The following is a 27,816-nucleotide window of genomic DNA, read 5'->3' on the forward strand; positions in this document are numbered from 1 at the left end:
TAATTTCTTATCCACATTGAATTTAGGATATCATTCTTAGCAAGAATATGAATTTTTTTTACTTTTTGTCAGAGATGCATGTAGGAAGATCTGAATTCATGATAATAGTTCATTTTTAATTTTCTTTCGGTTTTTTTATACTCGTTTACGTTTTTAGCAATTCTACTAGATACATAGGATTACATTTAGAATAAATTCTAATTTATATCTTACAGAACTTTTGAATTTGTTTAGAACCGTGCTGGTGAAAGTTTAAAGATTAAATAGACATGAATCAAAACAAAGAATTGTGAGTGTGCCATTCCCATGAAACCTTGGGGATTCATCTGCGTTTGGACTTCTTCTTCCATGAAGGGTTGCCTTGAGCTTTGACACAGCGAACTATCCTCCTCACATCCTTCCTAACAGACAGGAAAGCCAAAAGCACAGCAAGAAACATGGTGGGATAGACACGGCTATATTGCTTATTATGATTGTAATACGAAGATTTCCTCCAAACAATACCCCACATAGCAACAAGGCAACCAAACAGACTCATCCGCCCACTCCCAGGCCTAACCATCCCCATCATAGCTCCTCCCACCGCCAAGTAACTCCCAGCAATAACCTGCTTCACCTCAACATCACCAAAAACTCACCATCTTTAAAGAGAAGAAAACAAAGTAAACATTGTAATATACCTCCAGGCGGTGGAGATCCGACGTGAATGGAGAAGCTGGTGGTGTTTTCATGCGGATGAACTTGTATATCTTTGGCAAACTTCTGAATTCTGGAATGGGTTTGTTCTTAAATATGGCCTTCGCAATGGCTCCTGGATAGAGGAGTAGCTCCACGACAGGTGCAGGAAAGACCTGGCTTGATAGCAGCTGGGAACATGTCAATTCCAGTGGCGTCGTGCACGATGGCGACGACGACGACAATGATGATCCTCTGCATGGAACCCTGTCCTCCGACAACATTGCTGGTTAGATCCATGCATTGTTTGGACGGAAAAGAGATGGAAAGTTTACCTGAAAAGAGGAACTTGGGTGAAAATGAGAAGAAAATATAGAGAAGAGGCTGTCCGAGATATGGTGGTCGCCCATTTCTTGGAAGAAGCCATGCCAGCAATGAAATGCGTCTCTGGTCTGTCGGTGGCTATTGAAAAGACACATTTGAGTTTCAACGATCGAACAAAGAACAAGGAATGTCAGTTTCATGCTTTAAATATGGACCTCACACTTGGTTTAATACCATCATCTCTCACGACTTGAATTTCCTGTTTTTTTTTTTTTTTATGTGCTAGCCCAACCGATCGAATTGGGCCTGAAAATCGACATTACACACGTGTCTAAGAGCCGAAAATCGATCGACTTGAATTTTGAGGAATGAAAGTGAAATGAGTAGAGTTTTTGCTCAATTTTCTAGGTCACTTGAGATCTAACGTGAAAGTCTCTCTTTAGTAGACATGTTTAAATTTGTGAGACTTGACAATATCTATTAGCGGTGGGCTTGAGTTGTTACAAATGATATTAGAGCTAGTTGTCTCGGTCAGAGTAGGGCATGATATTAGAGTCAGTTGTCTCTGTCGTAGTAGGGCTAGACCTTCTCCATAATAGATGCATTTTAAAACCTTAAGAGAAATCGGGAAGGGAAAGCTCAAAGAGAACAATAACTGTTAGCGGTGAGCTTGAGCTATTATACCTTGTTCCTAATAAGTGGTATTAGAATGAACTCTATCGAACTAATAATATGCGATAGTGTTAGGCGGATAGAGATGAAGGTTAGGATCGGGATATTATAGACAATTTTAAATACTCATGACAAATTTGAAATGGTCCAAGCGTGGAAAGTCAGTTCAACCATTCAATCTTCATATATTAATTATATTGAAAGACTATATTCCTAATTTAGAAGAATGTTATTTTTGTGAAGTACCAACCATTCAAACTTCAATATTATTTTTATTTAAATATTATAATAGCGTAAAACTTCTTCAATTATTTATTTTATTAAATTCTAATTTATTTTAATAATTAAATTGTGGAGAATGTATTTTAATATATATATTAATTTAAATTAATAAAAATACTTTTCAAGTAAAAAAATAAATAAATAACGTAAATACTTTGTTTTAAAAATACGTTTAAAAAATACCTTTAAACTTTGAAAATTTTCATTAATATTTTTAAATTTTTAAAAAACTTAAACAATAATCTTACCATTGGTACCACGTTACATAAATATTAATGAAATGTCGTGAACATAATTTAAGAGATGTCGATAGATGTTTTTCGTCCATATATTGACAATAAATTTTTTTTTTTTTTTTTTTAATGAAAGTTAAGGGTGTTAACTATACATTTAAAATTTCTTCCGTATTTTTTAAACATAATATTAACAAGTTGAATGGTATTTTTTTAGAAATATTAGCGGTTTTTGATCCAAAACTAACAGTAATATTATTTTCTAGATTTTTTTTTTCAAATTTTGAAGTATTATTAAAACTTTTGAAAATTTAGGAATATTTTTTAAATAAAAATAGATTTTTTTTTTAAATATATAATTTTTTTTTTTTTTTTTCTGTTATCCCCAAGCATCAATAATTGACTTATTAAAATCCTTTAAAATAAATTAGTTGACTAAGTTCCTTGGTTGACCGAAACTGATTAAATTCCCTTCATATACTCCTCTTTTCACCGGTCGTTTTAGACGGGAAGAAACAGAGGAGGGAGAAAGGGGCGGCCATGGCTGGTCTGCAGAGATCTGTCGTGTCATTCCGGCGGCAGGGATCTTCCGGTGTCGTTTGGGACGACAAGTTCATCTCAGAGGAGCTCAACAAGGCGGCCCCAAGCGACGGTGAATCCAGCGCCACGCCCGAGGTGAAGACGGGAAGAAATATTCCGCCGATCAAGACGATTGACCGGACCCGATCAAACCGCGGGGGAGGACGGGGGTTCCGGAGTAAAGATATGGCGGCGCCGGCAGTGGAGCCCCCGTCGCCAAGAGTCTCTGCTTGTGGCCTCTGCAGCGCTTTCGGGAAATCCGGCGCCAAGAAACAGAGAGCGGCGGCGGCGGCTGGCAAGCGCCGATCACGGTAGGATTTGGGAAATTTAAGGGAATTTATGTTTTAATTTCCGTAAAAATAGGATTTGATAGTGTAAATATGTTTGGTTTTTTTTTTTTTTTTTTAAATTTTAAATTTTAAATTTGGAATGAGAAATGTTTTTTTTTTTTGTTTCTTTTTTTAATGAGAGATTGGACTTTGTGATAATTAATTGTTTAAATTATAATGATATATTAATACATTTTAGTAGTTGGTTAGTATTTATTAATAATTAATTTAAATTAATTCACTTAATTTGTTAAATTGACTTGTTGTATAGTTTTTTTTTTTTTTTTTTTTTTTTTTTTTTTTTTAATAATGACAATTAATTGCATCCATTGCTACATATTAATCTCATCAACTCATATTATTGTTAGATATTTTATTTTTAAAAGATTATTATCTTTAAACATTTAATGAAACTTTAATTTTACCAATTTTATAAATATAAACCAAAACTATATAATTACATATAAAATACTAAAATAGTATTAGGAATTATTTAATTATTTTAAAATTATATTTTAAATTGAGAAATAAAATAACAAATTAAATTTAAAAAAATATTAACAAGAGGGACGAAATGATATATATATATATATATATATATATATATATATATATATATATAATATATGAAGAACTCGATTACCCCAGTTCTCAAATTTTGCAAAAATGAGAAATGGAATAGGTGGTGGGGATGAAGACATCATCGTCCGGTAGGACATCTCTACTCTAAATCATTATATATATATATATATATAAAATTCTCCATTTTTTTTATTAATAAATTAATAGTTGAATCAACAATAGTGAATGTGACGATAACGTCCATATAAATTTTCTCTTGAACCATCATAAAAAATTTATTTATGTTATGTATGTTACAAAATTAAGAAAAAAAAAAAGACATTAGGGTTGACTTTCGGTTGACAATTAGGGATGACTTTCGGTTGACAATTTTGTAATTTTAAAAAATTACATATGATAAAAATTTACACAAATATAACTCAATTGATTAAAATTTTATAAACCAATATGGATTCAACTTTCGATGACTCTAACATTTGTCAACGTCACGTGACATTTGAGTAATAAGAAATAAAGGAACTGATACCACATTTCATATTGTACGAAAGTGGTTACGAAAAAATGAAATTATGGTTAGTAAATATTTTAAAATACGGATACACATTCAATTTTTATGACTCAATCATATATACTTTATGATAAATAGACTTCGATCAATTTTAAGTGGTAACAGGATCATGTCGAGATCAAGCCCACTTTTAGTCCAACCGATGTCGGTGGATCGAGTCCATTCCTTGTCACGATGTTTACCTTAAACTAACTTGAAAGAGATTGCAAAAACAAGTCAAGTAGCTATTTATATGAAGTTCAATAATTCAACCCCATAATTAAAACAAGAAAAAATTAGTTTGTTTGGTTACAATTTCTAAGTTTGGAGGAGTATATAACAAATTGGATTAGCCGTGAAAACCTACCATTTCCGCGAAAGCTCTGTTTCCGAACATGAAAGCCCATCGACTTTGGCGCTCTCCGATACCCATCTTTGTATTCACTGTGTTGGCGAGCTTGAGCTTTGAATGTTCGGCTGAATTTGACTCGTTGCTGCAGCTCCCACTTTCTGGGGCGAACAGAAGTCGACCCAGATCCAAAAGGGTTTTCTATCTTGTCGATTTTGGGGCGAAAGGAGATGGGATTAGCAATGATACTCAGGTATTAACAAATTCCCAGATTGTATGTTTGCAAGATTCTTATGAACATTGACTATGTGTTGATGAATGATTGCTTCATTGCTTTTGATTGAAATGCTAGATTCTTTGTAATAATTGTGGCTCTAGGCGTTATTGGGTGATTGGAAGATGGGTTGTTCTTTCACCATTAGAACCAATTGAGCTGTAACGTTCTTGCAGATATTATATATTTTCGAGCTCCTTATGAATGTCGACTATCTGATGATGATGTTGTTGCTGGTTTCCCTTTTCTTGATTTTCGTGTTATGGGTTAGAGTGATTATTTTGTGATCTCGTATCGGTTTGGGAGGAACGAAACATTCTTTATAAGGGTGTGAAAATCTCTCCCTAGTAGATGCATTTTAAAAACCTTAAGGGGAAGTCCGAAAGGGAAAGCACAAAAAGAACAATGTTTGCTAGCGGTGAGCTTGGGCCGTTACAAATGGTATAAGAGCTAGACATCGGGTGATGTGCCAACGAGGAGGTTGAGCCTCGAAGGGGGGTGGACATGAGGCGGTGTGCCTACAAGGACGCTGTGTTCTAAAAGGGGGTGGATTGGAGGGTCTCACATCGATTGGAAAGGGAATGAGTGTCAGTGAGGACGCTGGGCCCTGAAGGGGATAGATTGTGAGATCCCACATCGGTTGGAGAGGAGAATGAAACATTCTATATAAGAGTGTGGAAACCTCTCCCTAATAGTGATCCCACGTCGATTGGGGAGGAGAACGAAACATTCTTTATAAGAGTGTGAAACCTCTCCCTAGTAGTGATCCCATGTCGATTGGGGAGGAGAACGAAACATTCTTGAAATCTCTCCCTAGTAGTGATCCCACATCGGTTGGGGAGGAGAACGAAACATTTTTTTGTAAGAGTGTGGAAACCTCTCCCTAGTAGACACGTTTTAAAAACCTCTTTATAAGGGTGTGGAGACCTCTTCCTAGTAGACGTGTTTTAAAAACCTCGAGGGGGAAAGCCCGAAGAGGACAAGCTAGCTGTGGACGATTAGATTGAAATGGGAACTTCTCTACAACCTTGTCAGTGATTTTTTGTAGCCTTTTGAATGTTTGGCGTTTCTTTCTCTTTTTTAAGCTCGATTGGACAGACATTTGTGACATTATGAAGTATAACTGTCGTGTTTGCTGATGTTGTAATAATTTTTGTCTGAAGCCACTCATTGAAGCCTGGAAGATTGCCTGTTCTTTCCCCACTAGAACACGAATTGTTTTTCCAGCTAGTAACACATTTCTGGTGCATCCTATAGAGCTTCATGGTCCTTGTCGGTCAAGGGTGACCTTAAGGGTATGAGCCAAATGCCATTCTTCTACCCTCCATACAGCATCTCCTTACCTCTTATATGTAGTTTGTATTCTTATAAGATACATGGCACAATCAATGCTCCCAAAGATCCAAACGTTTGGAAAGGTCGAAACCCGAGGAAATGGCTTTACTTTCGTGCGGTGAACCACCTGACTCTCGAAGGCGGAGGCGAGATCAACGGAATGGGATATAAATGGTGGATGAGATCTTGCAAGATTAACTCAACAAATGTATTTTCTTCTTCAAACTCTGTATCCTTCTGTCTCATTTCAGGTTAACTTGTCTAAATCTGTCTCGAAGTAGGCATTAACCGTTGTTTTTCGGGTTTTATATGGCAGCCGTGTCGACACGCTCCAACAGTGAGTTGTTCTTGAGCTAAGTGTTCTATCTTCATTTTGTTTCTCAGCTGAGTTTTGACATGTATTGACATGGTGACATTTTCACTATTCTTTTGCAGGCCCTTACTTTCCATAAGTGTAAGAATTTAAAGATTCATCATCTGTTGGTTATTGACAGTCAACAGATGCATGTTTCTTTCACAAACTGTCTTCGCGTCGTTGCCTCTAATCTTAAAGTGATCGCTCCTGCTTTTAGCCCGAATACTGATGGAATTCATATCAGTGCGTCGAAGGGTGTCACGGTCAAGAATAGCGTCGTTAGTACAGGTCAGTCATCTAATACCAACTCATCATTTGAGACTGTTCTATGATTCAACGACAGGTCAGTCATCTAATACCAACTCATCATTTGAGACTGTTCTATGATTCTATCTTACGATGAGTTTAGATTTATGAACGACATAATAGTCGATCTTCGGTTATAAATATGCAACTCAAGTAGGCTTCATATTGCTCTCACGATGTTTGGCCTAGTTTGATGCCTGAATTTTCCCGGCCATCATACAGTTGAAACGGTCCAAGCTCACCACTAGCAGATATTGTCCTTTTGGGCTTTCCCTTTCAGGCTTCCCCTCAAGGTTTTAAAACGTGTCTGCTAGGGATAAGTTTTCACGCCCTTATAAAGAATGTTTTGTTCTCCTCTCTAACCGATGTGGGATCTCACAATCCACCCCCCTTCGAGGTCCAACGTCCTCGCTGGCACACTATCCAGTGTCCACCCCCTTTGGGGCTTAGCGTCCTTGCTAGCACACCGCCCGATGTCTGACTCTGATACCATTTGTAACGGCCAAAGTCTACCGTTAGTAGATATTGTCCTATTTGGGCTTTCCCTTCTGAGCTTCCCCTCAAGGTTTTAAAACGCGTATACTAGAGAAAGGTTTCCACACCCATATAAAAAATGCTTCGTTTTTCTCTCCAACCAATGTGGGATCTCACAATCCACCCCCCTTCGGAGCCCAGCGTCCTCGCTGGCACACTTCCTGGTGTCCACCCTCTTCAGGGCTTAGAGTCCTCGTTGGCACACCGCCCGGTGTCTGACTCTGATACCATTTGTAATGGCCCAAGCCCACCGCTAATAAATATTGTGCTCTTTAAGTTTTTCCTTCTAGGCTTCCCCTCATGGTTTTAAAACGCGTCTACTAGAGAGAGGTTTCCACACGTTATAAAGAATGCTTCGTTCTCCACTCCAACCGATGTGGGATCTCATAGCAGATGAATGAGTTGACATCATATAAATCTTAACCTTATAATAGTAAACGATCAATTTGTGGATGTGAGCCGAGTTGGCACACTCTCAATCTAATTTCAGTTTTCTTTCAGCTCAGTTCGACTTTCTAAATTGCTAATATGACGACAAAGACGATGATCGAACGGTATCCTTCGCTTTTATGTATTAGAAAATTCTAATGCCAGCTGCATTTCCTTTCCAGGGGATGACTGTATCTCTATAGTCAATAATTCTTCAAGGATCTTGATCAAAGACATTGCCTGTGGACCAGGCCATGGAATAAGGTAACATAAATCTTCACTAGTTAGATCACTCCAATTGGATCAAAGAACCCGGTTTCGATAAATCGCTCTTTCGTTCATCAGTATTGGAAGCTTGGGAAAGCAAAACACATGGGCGCAGGTACATAACATAAGGGTCGATGGAGCTGTTTTGTCGAACACCGAAAACGGAGCAAGGATCAAAACATGGCAGGTAAAACGCATTTTTTCGTGCTCATTCGTATGTACATTAGCTGATCTGTGCTCCTGTTTGCTGTGTCCATCAGGGTGGCAGTGGCTTCGCCACTGATATCACCTTCAAGAACATGTTGATGAAAAATGTATCAAACCCGATAATCATAGACCAGTATTACTGCGACTCGAATCATCCATGTGCCAATCAGGTACTCGTTCCAACTCGTTCATATCTGAACCCGAACGACATACCTTTAACTTCTTGTTTTTGAGATTGGCAGACATCAGCTGTTAAAGTAGGAGACATATCATTCATTCACATCAAAGGAACTACAGCAACAAACGAGGCCATAAAATTTGCTTGTAGCGACACGTTGCCATGTGTCGACTTATATATGGAAGACGTTCTACTCTTATCGAACGATGGCGAGATGTTGACTTCGTTCTGCTGGCAAGCACATGGTTCGAGTTCGGGGCCTGTTTATCCCCCGCCGTGCTTTCTCGGTAACGAGAGCTTCATCGAGCAGAAGGTCCAGCCTCGCCCTGCTTCTCATTCTTTTTAGAGACAACTTCTGAAGCTTCTTCATAGTTGCAGAAGCTTATGAGAGGTTTGTAAAGTTGTATTGTATGTTCTGTATAAATCAACGGCTGGATAAGAAGCAATGATAAGCTGAAGATGAATTATGGAAATATCATAAATTTACTATTTAATATAATTTATTTTTTAATTCGATTAAATTACGAGTTTAGTTTTTAAATTTTGAAATTTGTGTGGAAGTCGATCAAATTAAGTTTAGTTTTAATAACATTTGTTTTTTTTTTTTTTTTTGGACTTTCCCTCTCGAGCTCTGTAGTCGTCTAAGTCTATCATTAGCAAATATTGTTCTTTTTAAAATGCTTTCATTTCTCTTCGGTATCTCACAATCTAATCCTTTGGGGGTCCGGCGTCCTCGTTGGCACATCACCCCCGGCTTTGATATCATTTGTAACAGCCCATGTTCACCACTAGTAAATATTGTCCTCTCGAGCTTTCTATTAGGGTTTTCAAAACACACCTATTAGAGTGAAGTTTTTACACTCTTATAAAAAATATTTCGTTCCTCGCAATCGAAGTGGGATTTCACAAAATCAACTTGAGCACAGTTCAACTTATTGTACTAAAAAAACCAAAATGAGCATAGCTCGACTAGCTAAAGAGTACACCTCCAATGTGAGCATAATTTAGTCAGAAAATAATCAGAAAATAATAATAATAATAATAATAAAGTTAAAGTAAGTTAGGCTATGATTAGGTAGGACAGGTGACACGCTTGAATTTCAACATCGTGACCAAAAAAACTTCGAATATGATAATAATTCAAACAAACATATTCGAAACAACTTAAACATATTAGGCTCTACACACCATTTTGTTTTTCCTTATTTATTTATTTATTTATTTTATGCTTTTTTTTTTTTTCTGGACTTTGGCTTCTACCTTTAATATTTAATGTCAAACATTTCGGCATTTTATTTTATTTTATTTTATTTTTCTTGAAAAAAAAAAGCCATTTATTCAATTAACAGCAAACATTATGCTTTTTCTAGAAAGAATATTCTTTTTTCTTTAGCTCGGTTTGGTAGAGCAATTATTTTTGTTCTTATTTATTTTTTTATTCATTTTTTAAGGATATGTCTGATTTTGATTTATTTTTAGTTATTGACAAATTTTAGAAACTAATAATAATAAAATAAAAATAAAAATTGTAAGAGCAGTTTTTTTCTTTATCTTGCTTTTTTTTTTTTTTTTTAATTTGACTCCAAATTTAAAACGTGGTAAATAATGATTTAAAATAAATAAAAAATTCATAAAGAACAGTAATTAAGCAATATTATCATCATAGTCTTGATTCTTAAAGTACGAACATAATTTGATTCCATTTTTTTAATCCTTAAATTACAAAATATGGTTAAGTTTTGAGTTTAATTTTTATTTTATTCATAAATTTCAATATTGATACTATTATCTTCGATTTTTATTAATATTCATATTTCACTTTTGATGACTTGCGATTGTGCTGCACTCACTTTCTAGCAACAAGTGAGTTAAGTCAATTCGTTCTTGCGTCAGTTACGACCAAGTGATGTATGCTCGAGCCTTTGGCTTCAGTTTAAGAAGAAAGTCTTAGACAACGAGGGCAGAGAAATTTTGAAATATTGAAATTAGTGTTATATGTGATGCAAGCAAAAAGACGACAACAACTGACTTACATTATATATTTTTAAAATTAAAAAAAAAATGTAAATTGGAAATTGGGGACAATGATGAGAAGAGATTCGAAGTTGGGTAAGGATTCGAACCGGCACAGCACGCCCATAGACCATACTCCCACACTCAAAGTTGCCGCTTTGACTCGCCTAAGTTGCCGCCGTCGATTTCGCCCACCGCCCATCATCGCTTATTGATTACTTAATCGACTCTTCTCTCCGTCAATTATTCCGTTCTTCCTATAAATATTACCCTCCCCAATTTCCATTCTCCCATCCAAGCTTAAAGATATTATGAAGAACACCTCCCAATCAGCTTTTTCTGCCGCCGCCGCCGCCTCCGCCGGTAGCTGTAAGCAGCAGCCGCCGCCGCCGTCCCCTCGCCAAGAGAGGACCAAGATGGAGAAAACGCCGACCGTGACGGTGTCGGTGATGGAGGATGTTAATGAAAGTGCTGAAGCTTTCATTAAGAGGTTCAGAAACCAGTTGTTGATTCAGAGGCTTCAATCCATTGAAAATTATGAGAAAATTCTCGCCGGTGAAACTTGAATCCTGTTTTTTTTTTTTTTTTTTTTTTTTTTTTTTTTTTTTTAAATCTATTTTATAGTATTTATTGTGTGTAATTTGGCTTAAAAATAAAGTGATTTATGTAATATTGTTTATGAATTTATTATAAATAAATGGTTTTTATTTTCTTCCGTTTAACGAATGTCCCACGTTCACTAATTTAAGAAATGATTATGAGTTTATAAAAAGAATATCATCTGCATTGGTACCAGGCATGACTGTCTTCATTGGTACCAGGTATTACTGTCTTCATTGTACCAGATATTTTAAGGAAGTCCAAAGCAAAGCTCGATAGAGCAAATTTAATTGTTTTTGGGTCCATGACTTCATTTGACACGTTTTTTTAATTAAGGACAAGTTTTAATCCTCGGGTTATTATCGAATAATTAATGCGACTTTTAATATGGTAAAGAAAAGAAGCTAAGAAAGCTTGAGTCAATTGTCTTTATAATGTTATTTTGTCACGATGCAATCAAAATTCATCTATTGGTGCCTTTATGATTTGTCCGTACTAAATGGGAAAAAAGTATTTTAATATTTATTTAGCATAAATATCTAAATTTGCCTTAATTATTTGTATTTATCCACCTAGTTATGATAACAAAAATAGTATTAATTAAAATTGAAATTAGGGAAGAGTAGGTAAAATAGTATTTATATATTTAATATTACTCCAAAATGGTACATTTTAATTTTTTTTATTTTTTTTGGAATTATTTATTTTCATGGGTTCTTCCTCTTCATCTTACTCAGTAAGTAGTACTAAACCAGCTGGTGAATCTGCTGTTGCTGCTGTATTATCTGACAATTTAACTGCGAACAGGATCGTGACACCTCACCACTCAGTGGTATCACGGGGAGATTATCGCAGTTGCATATCTCGATCATGAACCCATCAGGATCGTGGAAAAACAACTGATCAACGTGTATTCCTCCTTCCTCTACTACCGCCCGCACGTAATCAATCCCCATCTCCTTCAGCATGTTCTCCACCGCTCCCATGCTCTCGCACTGCTCATCGTCGTCGCAACCGTAATCATTACAGATTCAAATCATATTTTCAGAAAGAAAAAAAAAACGAAAACTAATTACCTGAAATGATATGTGATTATCCTTGGGATTAATCTCGCTCTTTTTCGGCAAACTCTCTGGTTCTTCCGATTGCAAGAGATGGATTCCAATGCCGTAGCCAAACAGCCTGAAAAACGTTAGATCAAGAACAAAATCATCGCCATAATCAACCACAGAGATTCAGCAACAATAATCAAACAGAAGGAGAAACGATTTTGAATCAATCGAAGCGATTTTGAATTAGGTTAGAGAAATTTTACCAAGCGCCATCGAAATCGAAGGATCCAGGTCTACGAATCGGGAAAAACCCTAGAACATTCTGGTAAAAATCAATCGACTCTTCCACTGATCTACAAAGAAGCGATATGTGATTTAGCGACTTGAGATGCAGAGGATTTCCTTCAGAGTCCTTCATCTTGTTGAAAATCGAAGAAGAAGACGAAGAAGAAAGGAAAATGTCGGCCAATGAGTAAGAAGAAGAGAAACAGAGAGAAGTGATTGTTACGGAAATGCCCAGAGAAAACGGGGAGACGTAGGCCAGTTTATATAAAACTCCTTCAGAAGGTGAGTCATGCCACGTGTCTGTTTATGCTAACGTGGAGGCTAACTCTGGGTATGACACGTTGCTGACTCGGATCACGGGTAAACACAACCGAATTATTTGTTATGCAAGAATCTTTTTTTTTCTTCTACACGTCAGATTCCACATTTACTAAAAGTTTTATTTTATTTTTTCTTTTCTTTTCCATTTGGGTTTGTTTTTTTTTATAATAATAATAAAAAAAACAAAATTGCATTATTAAAAAAAATAATTAGTTTCTTTAATTGTACACGTCAAACAAAAATTTATTCACATTAAATATATATTATAAATTATGAATTATTATTATTAATTAATATAAGGTATTTATTTCTCAAATTAAATATTTTTAAAGTTTAGGGACTTATTAGATAAAAAAATTAAAAAATTTAAAGATTTTTCGGATATAACCCGAGAAAGGTGGTTGATTTATATACAACTTTTTTACAAAGTCTAAATTTTAGTTTGTGTAGTCAAATTTATTTCTTTGGAATGCTAGACTAAACGACTTTGATAGTCTAGAAAAAAAAAAAAATCATTTTCTTTAAAATATATTTTTTTAAACCCGACTTATAATTAAAATATTTATATGTTTAATTTGTGAAGGTGTTTTTACATGTTTTTTTTTCTCTCCACTAAAAAAGGACGGAGTGTTAAACGTTAAAAATAAATGTTTTCAAATTTGAGTGGTTGTCAGTAGATTTGGTCGTGATTTTCTTTTGACATTCATCGTTGTTTGCGACTAATGGCTAATGATTGAGATCGAAGGTTGGTGACTATTGATCGAGACCAACGACCAATAGCTAGTGACGGAGACTAGAGACAAATGTCCAGCAGCTAGGATTGAGGATCGACTACTTGAGACCAATGATTAGGACCGAAGACGAGTGACTAGAGACTAATATAGAGCACTAAGCAATTCTTTTATGCTCAAAATAATAATAATAATAATTATAAAAAAAATCTCTATATACGAAATCTTTTATATTTTAATTTTTGTAAACTTTTTTAAATAGGATAAAAGTTCGTTCTCATTCCATCTCTTTTTACTAAAAGTTAACGTCAAAAAGCAAAATATTAATATTAATTATATAAATTTAAAATTTAATTTTTTTTTATAGTTTGGTTAAGATAGGAGATCAAATCTTAATAATAATAAAAATAAAGTTTGCTAATTTTGATTTATTTTAATAATTTTTTTAATAATGATATCCAAGTGTGCACCACTAATTAATTGTAAAGTGTTATTAATAAAAATAATAATTGAATTAAGGTGGTGGTTTTACAACATTTTTTCCACTAAGAAATTAAAAGGTTATTTATTTATTTATTTATTTATTTATTTATTTATTATTGGTTTAGAGTGTACTTAGATAAAAAAAAAGGAGCAATTATGGGGTTGAGTAGACATCCCATTGAAATGGATATTTTTTTTTTAATAAAAAAAAAAAAAAACTGTTTGTACTTTCAAACATGTCATTCTTCTTGTTTTTTTAATACGTTTCTTTGTAATGTTTATTATATTCATCTCGAGATTTTGAGTTGATGATTTAAATAATCTGAATAGAGTTCATAACCTAACCCAATTCGACTCGAGTTAAATTGGGTTGAGTTGTTATTATTTTTTTAATTATTTAAAAAAATCTATTTATCTAACATACTAGTTATATTCGACTTAAATATATTAAATATTCTCAGTCACAATGCATTAATTAACATCAGCTACAAATGTCAAATGTTTTTTTTTAAGGTACGGTATAAGAGTAGAGTTGAGTTCTAACTCTATTTTTTGGTAATCAGACCAAAAAACGCCAACTTGCAACCCAGCCATAATTGTTTTAGTTTTTCAAAAACTCAACTCAATTCAAACCGAAAAAAATATAACCCAATCGAGTTTGATAGTCCATGGTCAAGTTCTTGAGTCATACGAACACTCGACAGCCCAGACAATTGAGTTGAGTCTAAAAAATATCCCAACTCAACTCAACCAAATTAGTAATATGACCATACTGTCGTGGTAAGTGACATCATCCTCTTAAAACTTATCGTTCAAATTCTCGTACATTGTTTGAATTTATTCAAAGATATATTATTGTCGGGGTGGGTCCCTTCGAGACGTGACAAGGGGTTTGGCCCGGAAATAATTAATATCTCTATAGTAAATTTGGCAACCACACATTAAAGATTTTGTCTCTTCAAATTCATCTCATCCATTCAAAAGTAGCTTAGGGAATAAAACACTTTTTTTTTTTTTTTTTTATCATTTTAAATAAAGTTAATTAATACAAAATAAATTATTAATTTACATTATTTTCAATCCGACACTTAACGGATAAGATCTGACCAATTAACAGTTTGAAATGGGTAAGGAAACAAATCTATACAATCCACGACTTTGGAAGAATTAAGAAACAAATCTTAGCTTCAAAATTATTTTTTAAAATTTTAATAACAAATTTTTTATATTATCAGAAATTAGTGTGTAATATCATTATAGTAATAATTAAAAATACAAAATTTTGGATTCATATCAATAAAATTAATTTGTTCGTTGAAATTAAAATAATAATTAGGTGTATTTCTTTAACCCAGTAATTTGACACACCGGAAAACAGCACAACCTTAAAATAGTGTTACAATCCAATCCTACCTTAAAAAAAATTAAAAATATTTAATTTTGATATTTAAATTTTTATGAGATTAACATGTATTTTGAGTAAATATTTAAATAATAAGGGTCCTAGACTCTATTCCAATTTAATTAATTATAAAAATGTTTCATTAAATATTTAAAAAGAAAACGTTCGAATATTCTCGGGTTGTTGGCCCAATTTAGCCGGACTCTTGGATTAGTGGGTTTAGGCGCATGTTAGAGTTATCCTAAGATCCATTTTTAAAATGCGCCTTAAATATATAATTGCTAACTTTTTAAAAGATTTAAAATTTTAAAAAATAATATAAATTACTTGATTTTTGTAATAAATTAATTTAATTTTATTCTATCCCACATCTTATTTGAGGTGTCAAAATATTATAAATTTTAGTCGAAAAATAATTGTTTTTTTTTAAATTATAATATAGAACATTATCTAGAATTCGAAAAATGGAAAAAATAGTTATTTTAAAATTTTCATTTTTTAATATATAATAAAATCTTTATAAAAAAATTGTAAAAAAAATAAAATAAAAATCAAATTTATATATAGTTGTATGATGAAAGTTCACGTCCACTAATTTATACTCAAAACAAATCATGAGAATTTATGGTCAAAGTGGACAATATTATATCACCAAATTTGGAACCAATCCTTAGTCTCTCCAAAATGAACGATGTGCGGCATTGGATGGGGTCTTTCGACATGGCGCGCGCAATGTGGCGAGGAGGAAGTTCAGAGGATCAATTGGCGGTCATGTTTGGCGACACATTTCTTCAGGCGATGCTCGTTCAAGCGTTTCGGCGGTCGATTGTTATAGTTGGTGAAGGTCCTTTAGCAGCTAACGACGGTGGGTGGATGAGACGGTCGGTGATTCAAGTTGTTACATATAAACAAACGAAACAGAGAGGGTTTGGTGTCAAATTTATGCTTCAAAAGAAGGATTAAGCAATGGGTTTTAGGTTCATCAACTGGTGGTTAGGGTTTGAAGAATCCTTTTAAGCAACCACCCACCATCTCCGTCTTCTTCTTCTTTCTCTATGTAGCTTTTTCCACACGTGAGAGAAGGCATTGAATGATTGGGATTGACGATGACTTTTAATCCTTATAAAATATTTCGAAGTTGTTGGTGCTGCGCTTCTCGTTCTTTAATGTCTTTTAATAATTTATTGCTTTCTTGTCGAGTTGGTGTTGGTGTTGGTGTCGTTGTTCCAATTATGAGGAAGCGAAGAATCTGTGTTCCTTCTTATTTAGGGCTTTTGTGATTATTGATTCATTATATTTAATGGCGTCTTCTGAATCTCTTGGGATTTGTGTTGGTCTCCATTTTGGGAATTTGGGTCTTTCTCATGCCTCCCACTACGATCGCATCATTGGGGTTCCAGGGTAATCATCAGCATCTTCTTTGTTCTTCATCTTTGATTCTTTTGATTCTTTGATCCAGATTCTTCATACGAACTCTTTCTGAACTGGGTTTTGTTTGATCTATCTGTGAGTTGATTTGTGTTTTTTGGTAGATTAAGAACTGTTTGTTTCCTGGTTTAAGCAATCAAAGAGACTCCATGTTAGGTGATGACCAGAAACTTGGTTGTTCTTCCCAAGAACAGCCACTCTGTTCTGGGAATTTGATGATGTTCATGAAGAATCAGGACCCTTCTTGCAGAGATTATTCAGAGGTTTTTTCTGGGGTTTCTTCAAACTATGTTGAATCTGTGGGAGATAGAAGTAATGGTGAAATGATTTTCATTCCACCAGTAGTAGGAATTTTAGATGATCCAAGTTTTCAATGTCAGGGTGTTTCACTTAGCCTTTCCACACACTCACCCTCTGTTGTTTCTATGTCTTCATTTCCTCACCAATATCAGAACCCTGCTATGGCTTCTTCATTCATCAATGCATCTTCTTCGATCTTCGAGAAGAGGCCGAATCCGAAACCTTATAATGGTATGCATATAGTGGCGGGATCTGGGAATTCGACGTTGAATTTGGTATACGTCGAAGCTGCACAGCAGGTGCTCGACGAAATGGTTAGCATCCGGGAAGCTTTGAAAGAGCTGAAGTCTAGGAAACTCAAAGGTTCCAGTGGTTTGGGTGTTGATTTCTGTAGAGAAAATGATGGGGGATGTAATGATATGAATGGGGAGATATGTTCTGGTTCGAGGGAATCGTTGATCGCAAATTCGTCGGGTGATTTATCGCCTACCGAACGACAGGATTTGAAGAACAAAAACTCAAAGCTTTTGTCCTTGTTGGGTGAGGTAAGGCAACAGCTTCTTGATTTGTTTATGTTAGATGCTTTGTTCTAGCTCAAATTGTTCATATGAAAACTTGCTGACATTGTAGAAGTTCCTATTATTCTTCTATCTGCTGTTGAGGATTGTTATCCAATCCAACTAGTTTCTCAAACGGTTTGATATCTATATCTATGTCGAACGTTTTGCAGGTGGATCGAAGATACAAGCAATATTACGAACATCTGCAATTGTTGTCGTCGTCTTTCGACACGGTAGCAGGCCGGGGGGCTGCAGAGTTCTACACTGCGCTTGCACACCAGACTATTTCGTGTCACTTTCGACGCTTGCAAGATGCAATCAATGCACAGATTGAGGTTACCAGGAGAACATTGGGGGAGCAAGATGCTTCCCATTTTGTTCAAGAAGGCATTCCCCGTCTCCGCTTTGTCGACCAGCACCTCAGGCAACAGAGGGCACTTCAACAGCTCGGTGTCACGCCACATAGTTGGAGACCTCAACGAGGGCTTCCCGAAAGCTCCGTGTCGATTCTTCGCGCTTGGCTGTTCGAACACTTCCTCCATCCGTATGCCCTCTAAACCCCTAGTACACATTCTCAACATCTGGATTAGCAATGTTTACATTTGTTTTTGGCTATTGTCCATAGATATCCCAAGGATTCAGAGAAGCTTAAGCTATCAAGACAAACTGGCCTGACCAGAAACCAAGTAATGTCTTTAATCCTCAACTGAAAACTCGATATTTCGGCCTCTAAACTCAACCATCTGCTTGCAAATTCGAACGGCATATGTGTATATATTCTTATACGTCTCGTTTTTGTTTCATTTAGGTTGCAAACTGGTTTATAAACGCGCGTGTTCGGCTATGGAAACCAATGGTCGAGGAGATGTACAAAGAAGAATTCGGAGACTCAAACATGGACATCAAATCCTCACCAGAAAATGCATCCAAAGCCTCATGGAACAATTCACTATTCTCCGAAGATAGAGGAGGGGACGAGTTACACGAGTTGCACGAGTTGCACGAGCAAGTCCTCTACCGCTCGTGTTCTACCAACGACATGATCAAGTCGACTAACTTCTCAATCGGAGGAGACGTTTCACTTGCGCTGGAGTTGAAGCATTGTGAAGGTGATGAATTTGGGATGTTTGGGAGTAGTACCAACAGAATGGTTGGTTCAGTGGAGCTTGAGTCACAAGATTTGCGATGTTTGGAACCAGAAAGGCATCATCAATGCAGGCTCACCAGTTCAACTATGTTGCATGATTTTGTAGTTTGAAACTCTGCTCTTGTTCATGACAGAAGATCAAATTTAAATATACATGTATATAAGGGTATATGGTGCAAATTTATAGTTTAAGAAGTGTAATTTGTTGGAAAATTGGGGATATAATTGCAAATAAGTGTAATTTGTTTGGAGTTTTATTTTACTTGCAGGACTTCGTCCTAAACGGGTAATAGAGGAGGGAGTGAGGAATATTTTTTTCCCCTTTAGTTATATGGGGTCGGGGACAAGATTATATTTTCCGTCCTCGTCCCTGTCTCCATCGAATTCCTTATCCTGTCACCATCACGCTTAATATAAATATCTTTCAACAAATATTATATATATAATACTTTTTAACTATATTAAAGAAAATAAATAAATTAATTTTTATACTCTAATAATATTTAATAAAGATTATATTAAAAAATGAAAATTTTAAAATAATTATTTTAAAAAATAATAATAAACGAAAAAATGATATCGGAAACTCGATTCCTGCAAATTCTTAACGTTGAATCACGCCCTAATCCCCATAGTAGAGAATTTTGCTGTCATGAAGACGGGGATGGTTATAGTGAAGGCTTCTCATCTCCGCCCTGTCTCGTGGACATTCTTAGTCGAGAGTATACGTTCTCGAGGGAAGCTCGAGTGGGCAATGGGGACTAATTTACCTTTATAGCAGTAAAATCAATTTTGACCAATAAAGTTATATAAATTTTAATCTTAAGAATTAAATTTATAATCTTTAGTTCTTGAATTTTCTCGGATTTCTTGTTCCCAATTCTCCAGATTGTCGTATTACTTGGTTGAATTTATGGGGTTCTTTCCCTTCCTGCAAGATCTTCGATTGTTCATTCCATCTTCCCACGCCCTTGTGCGAATTTGTTCACTGAATCGAGGGCTTTGCTGAATTGCGATTAGCTTATGCGTGTTGAATCGTTGAATTCCCACCTTCTCCATCAACCACCTACGATACGAATGATGAAACGTCCGTTTTTAACTCTTACAATGGCGAAGATGAGATGGCCGTTGATGATCTTAGCACTGGTTTCCATTTCCACCGCAATGGTTTTCTTCATGAGGACTACTTTCGATTCTTGTAGCGGCAATGTGAATAAACGATTTGTGGAAGAAAATGGTATCGATTCACAGATTCGCTCCTCCCAGATTGAGAGAAAAGATCCGAATCCGAATCCTCTTGATTTCATGAAATCGAAGCTTGTCCTCTTGGTCTCACATGAGCTCTCTCTTTCTGGTATTATTGGAATCCTATTTTCTTGATAAACCACCTAGCCATTGCCGTTGGAAGTAATTTCTTTTAGAAATTTGACCAAGAGCTCTTAGTTTGGCTACAGGTGGGCCTCTACTACTCATGGAGCTTGCATTTTTGTTGAGAGGTGTCGGTACTGAAGTTGTTTGGCTCACTAATCAAAAGCCATCGGAGCCCGATGAAGTAGCATACAGTTTGGAGCGCAAGATGTTAGATCGAGGAGTCCAGGTTACATTGATCTTTTAAATTATCTCACTTTCGGAACTCTTTGATTAGTGTAATTCTTCGTTGTGATTAAATTCTTGATGTGTTTCAAAATTACAGGACCGAAAATTATGCTCAAGTATGTTGTTTTGGCTTCCATTAGATCATAAGTAATGATCCAGTTATTTATATTCTAGCTACTGAGGTTAAATTAGTAGACTAGGTAGCGAATTCTACTTGTTCTTAAGTTGATAGCATATTTTTGTAGCGAATTCTACTTGTTCTTAAGTTGATAGCATATTTTCGTAGCGAATTCTACTTGTTCTTAAGTTGATAGCATATTTTTGTAGCGAATTCTACTTGTTCTTAAGTTGATAGCATATTTTTGTAGCGAATTCTACTTGTTCTTAAGTTGATAGCATATTTTCGTAGCGAATTCTACTTGTTCTCAAGTTGATAGCATATTTTCGTAGCGAATTCTACTTGTTCTCAAGTTGATAGCATATTTTCGTAGCGAATTCTACTTGTTCTCAAGTTGATAGCATATTTTCGTTCTTAAGGTGTTATCTGCTAAGGGACAAGAAGCTGTTGAAACTGCTCTAAAAGCTGATTTGGTTGTTCTAAATACCGCTGTTGCTGGGAAATGGTTGGATGCTGTCCTCAAGGAGAATGTTCCTCGTGTTCTTCCCAAGGTTCTGTGGTGGATTCATGAGATGCGAGGGAACTATTTCAAGGTCGAGTATGTGAAGCACCTTCCTTTTGTTGCAGGTGCCATGATTGATTCACATACAACTGCAGAATACTGGAAAAACAGAACACGAGAACGATTAGGGTATGATTTCAGTTACGACAACAATTTTCCTACGTATATAGCCGATTCTTTTTACTAAGTATAAGCATAAGCTAGCTTGAGGAGGTATAGAGGCATATTCTTTTGTTTAAAAATTGAGTGCAAATTATAATTCCGATCTCGGATGATCTTCTTCTTTTTCCCTCATGTTGTGCATTTTGTATAGTTCAAGTTTATATATATCGATCATTTTGCGGTGCACTGTGAATACTCTCCTAGATCCTTTGGTCATAATCTGAAGTTTTCCCTTTATGTTTTCCAGGATTAAAATGCCTGAAACTTATGTCGTGCATCTTGGAAATAGTAAAGACCTTATGGAAGTGGCTGAAAATAATGTGGCCAAGAGGGTTCTTCGAGAGCATATTCGCGAGTCCCTTGGAGTTCGGAATGAAGATATATTGTTTGCAATTATAAACAGTAAGCTCATATTCCTGATCATAAACGTCTTCTATCGATATTGTTTATAATTGAATGTTTTCTGAGTTTAGAAATTCGGCGAGTAAGAAAAGAACTATTGATATCATATTTGAATGGAGTTTGATTCTATGATATTTAAAGATGTGGGAAAAATCATACCAAGTTTTGTTATCTCTCATTTAAAAGTAATTTTTTTCCTCAAGAATAATAGGACTCTCTCCTGTATTTGGGATGCTCTTTGTCGACTGTCGTGTCTCGGGAACCTTATTTCCTCCATCTCCAATAACGAAATGGAACGATGCCTCTTTCGGCCCTTTCTATGAAATTATGCAGTTTTGTATTTCGTGAACTAATTTGATTTTTATTTGACTTCATTTTTCAATGAAGTGTATTAATGTGAATTGTATTCCGACATGTGATCGATGTGATTCCAGGCGTTTCACGTGGGAAAGGTCAGGATTTATTTCTCCGAGCCTTTCGTCAGAGCCTGCAAATGATCCAAGATAAAAAGCTGCAGGTACCAAGGATACACGCAGTGGTAGTTGGCAGTGACATGAGTGCTCAAACAAAGTTTGAGACAGAACTGCGCAACTTTGTAAATGAGAACAAAATTCAGGATCGTGTTCATTTTGTCAACAAAACCCTGTCTGTGACTCCTTATCTAGCTTCCATTGACGTTCTTGTTCAAAACTCTCAGGTACTATAACTGTTTAAAATGCACCCATATGCGTTCGAGAAAGTATGCGAGATTCTTTGTTTATGTTCCTGCTAGTTCCATTTGCTCGTCTTTCCTTGACTAGATGGTTAATCACGGTTTTGCCTATTCGATCATTAGTTCAACGGGTTGTTTCTCTCTTCTATCTTTCTTTCTCCCCATTTTTCTTTTGAAGACCTTCCCTATTGCATAAAATGTTAGCTTTCTTGCAAGAGTTTCTTTTTTTTTTTTTTAGTATTATGAGATTATTTCTACCTTTCTAAACCTTCGCCTATCAATGGAACAAGAAGCTAGACTAGACTATAATTGGTTTAACGAAGTCTATTGTCATTCGATTAAATCTCTAGTCATTACCTGGAAACCTCTTCCTAGCAGATGCATTTTAAAAACCTCGAGGGTAAACCCGAAAGGAAAAGTCTAAAGAGGACAATATTTGTTAGTGGTGGATTTGGGCTGTTACACTATGATATCTGGATTTTGATTTATATTTGCATATTCTTTTTCCCTTTTCTTCTCGTTTTCTGGTAAAACGCATCCGATTTGATATTTCTTAGCCTTCAAAGCTGCAATTTACCGTATGTGTGTAGGGTAGAGGAGAATGCTTTGGAAGGATAACGATTGAAGCAATGGCGTTTCAGCTGCCCGTGCTGGTAAGTTGTCTACCTCGTACATTTCTGATGCAATGGCGTTTCAAAGAATACTATACTTAGAAATCTCATTATCCCCTCTACATATCTGATGAATTCTGGTGCATTGTCCAATACATAACATGTATGTCAAGGGCACGGCTGCTGGAGGAACAATGGAGATCGTAGTGAACGGGACGACAGGTTTGCTGCATCCTGCAGGCAAAGAAGGCGTAACTCCACTGGCACAGAACATCGTGAAGTTAGCGACGGACGTCGAGAGAAGGCTGACCATCGGAAAGAAAGGATACGAGAGGGTGAGGCAAATGTTTCTGGAACAGCACATGAGCCAAAGAATTGCTGTTGTTTTGAAGGGTGTTCTGCAGAAAGCAAAGAGCCACATTAGCCATTAGCTTTCAGCAGAATAATCATCACCCTGCTGCCCAAAAGAAAAAAAAAAAAAAAACAATGAAGACTCAATTTGTTAACTTTTTCTTTTCTTAAAAGAAATTAGAAATAGAAACTTGTATGATAATTATTTCTTATATTTTTTAATATTTTATATTTTAAATTAAATTTATATATAATATATACACACGCCACCATACGAAAATAATTTTAAGTGGTTAAAGATATTACTTATTATTTTATTTTATATATCTTTGATTCGATCTTTCACTTTTGACTTGAATACTATCTCTATCTAATTACACCATTCTAAGTTAGACACACCATTCCAGTTCAGAAATCGGTTTCCTTTCAGTTCCTTCCAGTTCAAAAACTGGACTTTTTGTTAATGATCTCGAGTAGCATGTCGATGTCGACGAACGATCTGTGGCGAAAGAGCGAACAAAAAGGTTCTTGATCTCGAGTAGCATGTCAATGTCGACGAACGATCTGAGGCGAAAGAGCGAACAAAAAGGTTCTTCCCTTGTTATACGATTCTTTTGAATACAAAATCTCCAACCTAATGTGTTGTTGTGGACAGTGAGGGAGACGGCTTGCTTATCAGTTATAACTGTAACCCATCTTTTGATAGAGTAGACGAGCGGTCGTTTTGATTATTTTTGGAAACCATAAACCTAGGGCCTCGGAACGCTTCTTTAAGTCGATTTTTTCACTCAGTAAATGCTGCTAGTTTGACTCAAAGGAAAATAGAAAGGCAATTTTATCTGAGTTTATATTATATGGAATTTGGGGGTTCTTCCTACAAGAGAATGTGAAAACCAAGAAAATAAGCTACTTTGTTTGTTGGCATTGATTCTCATCAACTCCTCTGTGGTTATTGTCAAATACTTGTCTCGCTTTGATACAGTGTCTCTCAATCATTGGAAGTTATCACAAGCAATCCCAATGCACCAATGAGAATATACTGCAAGAAACACGTATAACTTCAGCACAAAACTTCAAGAAACACCCTTCACCTTTTTTTACTGAATGGGGGATGTAAAAACGAATTGACAGTGGGAGGGTAAAAATATTTGCTAACCTTGATAATTGGCTTCTCTGTCATGATTATAGTCACCCATCCGACGTATGGTAAGAACCTGAGGATCAGTCATGAAGAGATTTGTTTTCTTAGTCAACCAGCACACTTTTTTTTGAACAAAACAAAGAATTTATGAACATAGCCACAAAGCCACATGGAAAGCTTATCGTACACTTCTGAAGCTAAAAGAAAACACCCGCATACAGATTAGTCATAACTTCTTCTCACGAAACTAGAAGTAAAAGTGTATTGTAATAGGCTAAGCCCACCGCTAGCAGATATGGTCCTCTTTAGGCTTTCCCTTCAAGGACTTCTCCTCAAGGTTTTAAAACACAACTACTAGGGAGAGGTTTTCACACCCTTATAAGGAATGCTTTGTTCCCCTCTCCAACCAATGTAGGATCTCACAATCCACCCCCTTAGGTCCCAGTGTCCTCGCCGACACACCGCCCCGTGTCTAGCTTTGATACCATTTGTAACAGTCCAAGCTTACCGCTAGTAGATATTGTCCTCTTTAGGGTTTCCCTTCAAGGGCTTCTCCTCAAAGTTTTAAAACGCGTCTGCTAGGGAGAGGTTTCCACACCCTTAAAATGAATGCTTTGTTTCTCTCCCCAACCCATGTGGGATCTCAAAATCCACCTCCCTTAGGGCCCAGCGTCCTCGTTGGCACACCGCCCGATGTTTGGCTCTAATACCATTTGTAACAGCCCAAGCCCACCATTGGAAAATATTGTCCTCTTTAGGCTTTCCCTTCAAGGGCTTGCCCTCAAGGTTTTAAAACACGTCTACTAAAGAGAGGTTTCCACACCCTTATAAGAAACGATTCGTTTCCCTCTCCAACCAATGTGGGATCTCACATGTATATATGGCATGCTTGGAATGACATTCCAATTTTTAAGCAGTTAAAGAGCAGAAAATAAAAGGTGTGCAAAATTTTTACCCAACAGCTCTGCCCATGATGTGGTGCCGTTGAAGCCATTGCTGACCTTGTGCATACAAGAGTCTGTCATCACCATAGTTGTTATCTCCTGATATCACAAAGGTAAGTGTTATAGGAGCGCAGCAGAATGAATCATGATATCATTGAAAAAACTCTTCCAAATCTTAGAGGTTTCTAAGAACAACTATTCAAATTCACAACCATTTGTTCTATATAATGTCCTACAAGCTGGCACCTTTAGTAAGTACATCGACTTCTCCGCTATCCTGACGTTCGTGAACCTGCAAATTGAAAAACTCCGATTAATTCGGTTGGCACGTATGAGATTCTTAGATCAGATCCACAGCATGACTTTGCTGATACTCCATTTAAAGAAACATCAAAACTAGCACATTCTGTTTTCAAGAACTAAAATCTGTCTTCAAGAACTCAAAGTGCACACTTTTGGAGAGTGTGGCAAGTGATGGAATAGATGATTCATTCTTGAATAAAATGGTAACTCTAGTTTCAAAGGAGATTAAAATTTGATCAAATGGTCAGTATACTGAACTCACCTTAATTACACGATGGACGATTGGAATTTCACGGCCCTGAACAAGACAGACAACAAAAGAACACATCAGTTCAATAGAACTTCATATGTCTTCTGATTGCATAAGAAAATCCAGCGTTGGAAAGCCTAGTAGCCAGAGGTGAAAGCTAAAAATAATGAATTTCAAGCTCGATAGCCACCAAATACTTACGTCAACATTAAAAACGACGATCTCCCCAGTACGAATAGGATCCTTGCTCATGTGCAAGAACAAAATATCACCCTGAACAACAGTATACATTGCTGTGATTAGATGAGACAGATGAGAAAGGATAATGTTAAAGAGAACATGTGGGGTAAGTAATAAGTATCTTCCTATACACAAGACTCGTAATCCCCACACAAAGCTGTACAAAATGCAGCTTAAAAATCCCCAATCCATCAGTAAACAGTCGACAATAAACCCTTTTATTTCTCTCCAAGAAAAATCCCTAATTGCCAAAGAATTCTCAGCCTTTCAGAATTTACCAAACTACTCTTTAGAAAGGGAAAGAAATCGCCAATCATGCATAACTCAGTGTAACAGTCTAAGCCCATCGCTGGCAGATATTATCCTCTTTGGACTTTCCCTTCCAGGCTTCCCCTCAAGGTTTTAAAACACGTCTGGCAGGGAAAAGTTTCCACACCCTTATAAGGAATGTGTAATGTGGGGTCTCACAATCTACCCTCTTGAGGGCCCAACGTCCTCGTTGGCACACCACTCGGTGTCTGGCTCTGATACTATTTATAACGGCCCAAGTGCACTGCTAGCAAATATTATCCTCTTTGGGTTTTCCCTTAATGTTTTAAAACACATCTACTAGGGAGAGGTTTCCACTCACTTGCAAGGAATGCTTCATTCTTCTCTCCAACCGATGTGGGATCTCACACTCAATAAATATGACATCAATTATTATCCAAAAGTCGACTATTATATCCTCCACCCAACAACTATTAGAACTCAAAAACGGGAGAAAGGGAGGAAGGAATCTTCACTCCAATGGTTGACCACTGACCATAAAAACTTTCTCCAAATACTGTGACCTCTTCCCTAATTCCATCCCTCTATCTACAAAACCCCTTTATTGAGAGAGAAAGATACCTCTTCCCCAATCACTCCACTTTCTATAAAATGAATCTTGATTATATGGAGTGATTTTCCTCAAAAGAATCCTCGTGGATTATCAAAACAAATATGATTACTTACCCTCTTGAATCCAGGTTCCATGCTTCCAGATAAGACGACAACAACAGGGGACTCACTGCAAGTGATGCACATCAATCCCTTCCAGATTATAAGAGCAGATGTAACGATCAAACCTGAAAGAGAAAGAGCTCTCCTAAATGGGTTTGGACTGAATACTCGGACTAACAAAGAATTGCAAGAATATTTCAGCATGATGCTGAAATGTGCAGAATCCACTTGAAAACAATAAGGGTATGGAAACAATTCAAACGAAGAAATTACATAATTTCCTGAATTTGTTCGCAATAAACAAAAACAGGGTCTGTGAGACTACCAGCGTTGAGCAACCAAATACAAACAATTCTCGATCGTAGGACACAGATCGAGCACGAAAATGGGTTAATAAAGGCAATAGTTAAGAGACCGAAAGAGCATACGCACCAAGACTGACGGCATGAGTAAGGATCTGACGGATCTGACGGATCTGAATAGATTTAATGGAGCCGACGGTGTCGCCAATCCAACCCATTGCGATTGCTTCGTCGAGCCCTCGGAGTCTACGGCTCGTTCGTTCTTACAGTTCTCGCTTCTGAATACGATTTTGGCGGATGGCTGCCTAAAACCCTCACTTCATTTCGGAGACGAATGTCGGATACTTTTTCATTTCTTT

At 36.2% G+C, this 27,816-nt stretch overlaps 7 protein-coding genes across 8 annotated transcripts; 4 read left to right on the forward strand and 3 right to left on the reverse strand.

Moving 5' to 3' along the window:
- Positions 1 to 179: 179 nt before the first annotated feature.
- Positions 180 to 1,338, reverse strand: LOC111807273 (uncharacterized). The gene is made up of 3 exons (XM_023692931.2): positions 1,011 to 1,338; positions 681 to 942; positions 180 to 607 (listed from the first exon to the last, which is right to left on the reverse strand). The coding sequence occupies exons 1-3, from the start codon at positions 1,100 to 1,102 to the stop codon at positions 323 to 325; spliced, it is 639 nt and encodes a 212-aa protein (XP_023548699.2). The 5' UTR covers positions 1,103 to 1,338; the 3' UTR covers positions 180 to 322.
- A 1,335-nt stretch (positions 1,339 to 2,673) lies between these two features.
- LOC111807693 (MAPK kinase substrate protein At1g80180) lies at positions 2,674 to 3,159 on the forward strand. The gene has a single exon (XM_023693523.2). The coding sequence runs from the start codon at positions 2,727 to 2,729 to the stop codon at positions 3,078 to 3,080; it is 354 nt and encodes a 117-aa protein (XP_023549291.2). The 5' UTR covers positions 2,674 to 2,726; the 3' UTR covers positions 3,081 to 3,159.
- Positions 3,160 to 4,544: 1,385 nt separating this feature from the next.
- On the forward strand, positions 4,545 to 8,978 carry LOC111806590 (Pectin lyase-like superfamily protein). The gene is made up of 9 exons (XM_023691966.2): positions 4,545 to 4,825; positions 6,010 to 6,141; positions 6,219 to 6,389; positions 6,498 to 6,518; positions 6,617 to 6,824; positions 7,988 to 8,069; positions 8,151 to 8,259; positions 8,333 to 8,449; positions 8,522 to 8,978. Exons 1-9 carry the CDS (start codon positions 4,619 to 4,621, stop codon positions 8,801 to 8,803), a joined length of 1,329 nt encoding a protein of 442 aa, XP_023547734.2. The 5' UTR covers positions 4,545 to 4,618; the 3' UTR covers positions 8,804 to 8,978.
- Positions 8,979 to 11,693: 2,715 nt separating this feature from the next.
- On the reverse strand, positions 11,694 to 12,653 carry LOC111807198 (glyoxylase I 4). Its single transcript, XM_023692807.2, has 3 exons — positions 12,386 to 12,653; positions 12,147 to 12,252; positions 11,694 to 12,065 (listed from the first exon to the last, which is right to left on the reverse strand). Exons 1-3 carry the CDS (start codon positions 12,538 to 12,540, stop codon positions 11,817 to 11,819), a joined length of 510 nt encoding a protein of 169 aa, XP_023548575.1. The 5' UTR covers positions 12,541 to 12,653; the 3' UTR covers positions 11,694 to 11,816.
- Positions 12,654 to 16,020: 3,367 nt separating this feature from the next.
- Positions 16,021 to 19,035, forward strand: LOC111807101 (BEL1-like homeodomain protein 7). Its single transcript, XM_087128859.1, has 4 exons — positions 16,021 to 17,617; positions 17,803 to 18,176; positions 18,258 to 18,318; positions 18,441 to 19,035. Exons 1-4 carry the CDS (start codon positions 16,922 to 16,924, stop codon positions 18,888 to 18,890), a joined length of 1,581 nt encoding a protein of 526 aa, XP_086984985.1. The 5' UTR covers positions 16,021 to 16,921; the 3' UTR covers positions 18,891 to 19,035.
- A 578-nt stretch (positions 19,036 to 19,613) lies between these two features.
- Positions 19,614 to 24,146, forward strand: LOC111807210 (uncharacterized). 2 transcript variants are annotated; one of them, XM_023692825.2, is made up of 8 exons: positions 19,614 to 20,133; positions 20,234 to 20,376; positions 20,913 to 21,184; positions 21,465 to 21,619; positions 22,054 to 22,316; positions 22,922 to 22,984; positions 23,116 to 23,342; positions 23,945 to 24,146. In XM_023692825.2, exons 1-8 carry the CDS (start codon positions 19,803 to 19,805, stop codon positions 23,949 to 23,951), a joined length of 1,461 nt encoding a protein of 486 aa, XP_023548593.1. In that variant the 5' UTR covers positions 19,614 to 19,802; the 3' UTR covers positions 23,952 to 24,146. The 2 variants fall into 2 exon arrangements, with proteins under 2 accessions (XP_023548593.1, XP_023548592.1); XM_023692824.2 differs by lacking the exon at positions 23,945 to 24,146 and having other exon boundaries at positions 23,116 to 23,547.
- LOC111807211 (uncharacterized) lies at positions 24,116 to 27,798 on the reverse strand. The gene is made up of 8 exons (XM_023692827.2): positions 27,588 to 27,798; positions 27,168 to 27,280; positions 26,133 to 26,204; positions 25,944 to 25,979; positions 25,625 to 25,670; positions 25,390 to 25,477; positions 24,450 to 24,507; positions 24,116 to 24,332 (listed from the first exon to the last, which is right to left on the reverse strand). The coding sequence occupies exons 1-8, from the start codon at positions 27,673 to 27,675 to the stop codon at positions 24,282 to 24,284; spliced, it is 552 nt and encodes a 183-aa protein (XP_023548595.2). The 5' UTR covers positions 27,676 to 27,798; the 3' UTR covers positions 24,116 to 24,281.
- Between the last annotated feature and the right edge of the window lie 18 nt (positions 27,799 to 27,816).

The sequence above is a fragment of the Cucurbita pepo genome, chromosome 12, assembly GCF_057944985.1.
Source record: "Cucurbita pepo subsp. pepo isolate OVF chromosome 12, ASM5794498v1, whole genome shotgun sequence".
NCBI classification, from domain to species: Eukaryota; Viridiplantae; Streptophyta; class Magnoliopsida; order Cucurbitales; family Cucurbitaceae; genus Cucurbita; species Cucurbita pepo.

Bases quoted from the DNA above. Each gene is read 5' to 3' on its own strand.
- LOC111807273 (XM_023692931.2), bottom strand. From the start codon at position 1,102: ATGGCTTCTTCCAAGAAATGGGCGACCACCATATCTCGGACAGCCTCT. The intron at 943-1,010 runs GTAAACTTTCCA...GTCGGAGGACAG, and splicing joins ACCCAAGTTCCTCTTTTCAG to GGTTCCATGCAGAGGATCAT. The intron at 608-680 runs GTATATTACAAT...GAGGTGAAGCAG, and splicing joins CGGATCTCCACCGCCTGGAG to GTTATTGCTGGGAGTTACTT.
- LOC111807693 (XM_023693523.2), top strand. From the start codon at position 2,727: ATGGCTGGTCTGCAGAGATCTGTCGTGTCATTCCGGCGGCAGGGATCT.
- LOC111806590 (XM_023691966.2), top strand. From the start codon at position 4,619: ATGAAAGCCCATCGACTTTGGCGCTCTCCGATACCCATCTTTGTATTC. The intron at 4,826-6,009 runs GTATTAACAAAT...TTTTGTCTGAAG, and splicing joins GGATTAGCAATGATACTCAG to CCACTCATTGAAGCCTGGAA. The intron at 6,519-6,616 runs GTGAGTTGTTCT...ATTCTTTTGCAG, and splicing joins CGTGTCGACACGCTCCAACA to GCCCTTACTTTCCATAAGTG.
- LOC111807198 (XM_023692807.2), bottom strand. From the start codon at position 12,540: ATGAAGGACTCTGAAGGAAATCCTCTGCATCTCAAGTCGCTAAATCAC. The intron at 12,253-12,385 runs GTAAAATTTCTC...AACGTTTTTCAG, and splicing joins TTCGATTTCGATGGCGCTTG to GCTGTTTGGCTACGGCATTG. The intron at 12,066-12,146 runs GTAATTAGTTTT...GACGATGAGCAG, and splicing joins ATAATCACATATCATTTCAG to TGCGAGAGCATGGGAGCGGT.
- LOC111807101 (XM_087128859.1), top strand. From the start codon at position 16,922: ATGTTAGGTGATGACCAGAAACTTGGTTGTTCTTCCCAAGAACAGCCA. The intron at 17,618-17,802 runs GTAAGGCAACAG...AACGTTTTGCAG, and splicing joins TTTTGTCCTTGTTGGGTGAG to GTGGATCGAAGATACAAGCA. The intron at 18,319-18,440 runs GTAATGTCTTTA...TGTTTCATTTAG, and splicing joins CTGGCCTGACCAGAAACCAA to GTTGCAAACTGGTTTATAAA.
- LOC111807210 (XM_023692824.2), top strand. From the start codon at position 19,803: ATGCGTGTTGAATCGTTGAATTCCCACCTTCTCCATCAACCACCTACG. The intron at 20,377-20,912 runs GTTACATTGATC...TTCGTTCTTAAG, and splicing joins TGTTAGATCGAGGAGTCCAG to GTGTTATCTGCTAAGGGACA. The intron at 21,620-22,053 runs GTAAGCTCATAT...ATGTGATTCCAG, and splicing joins ATTGTTTGCAATTATAAACA to GCGTTTCACGTGGGAAAGGT.
- LOC111807211 (XM_023692827.2), bottom strand. From the start codon at position 27,675: ATGGGTTGGATTGGCGACACCGTCGGCTCCATTAAATCTATTCAGATC. The intron at 27,281-27,587 runs GTGCGTATGCTC...TTTCTCTTTCAG, and splicing joins TACTCATGCCGTCAGTCTTG to GTTTGATCGTTACATCTGCT. The intron at 26,205-27,167 runs GTAAGTAATCAT...ACTGTTGTTCAG, and splicing joins TGGAACCTGGATTCAAGAGG to GGTGATATTTTGTTCTTGCA.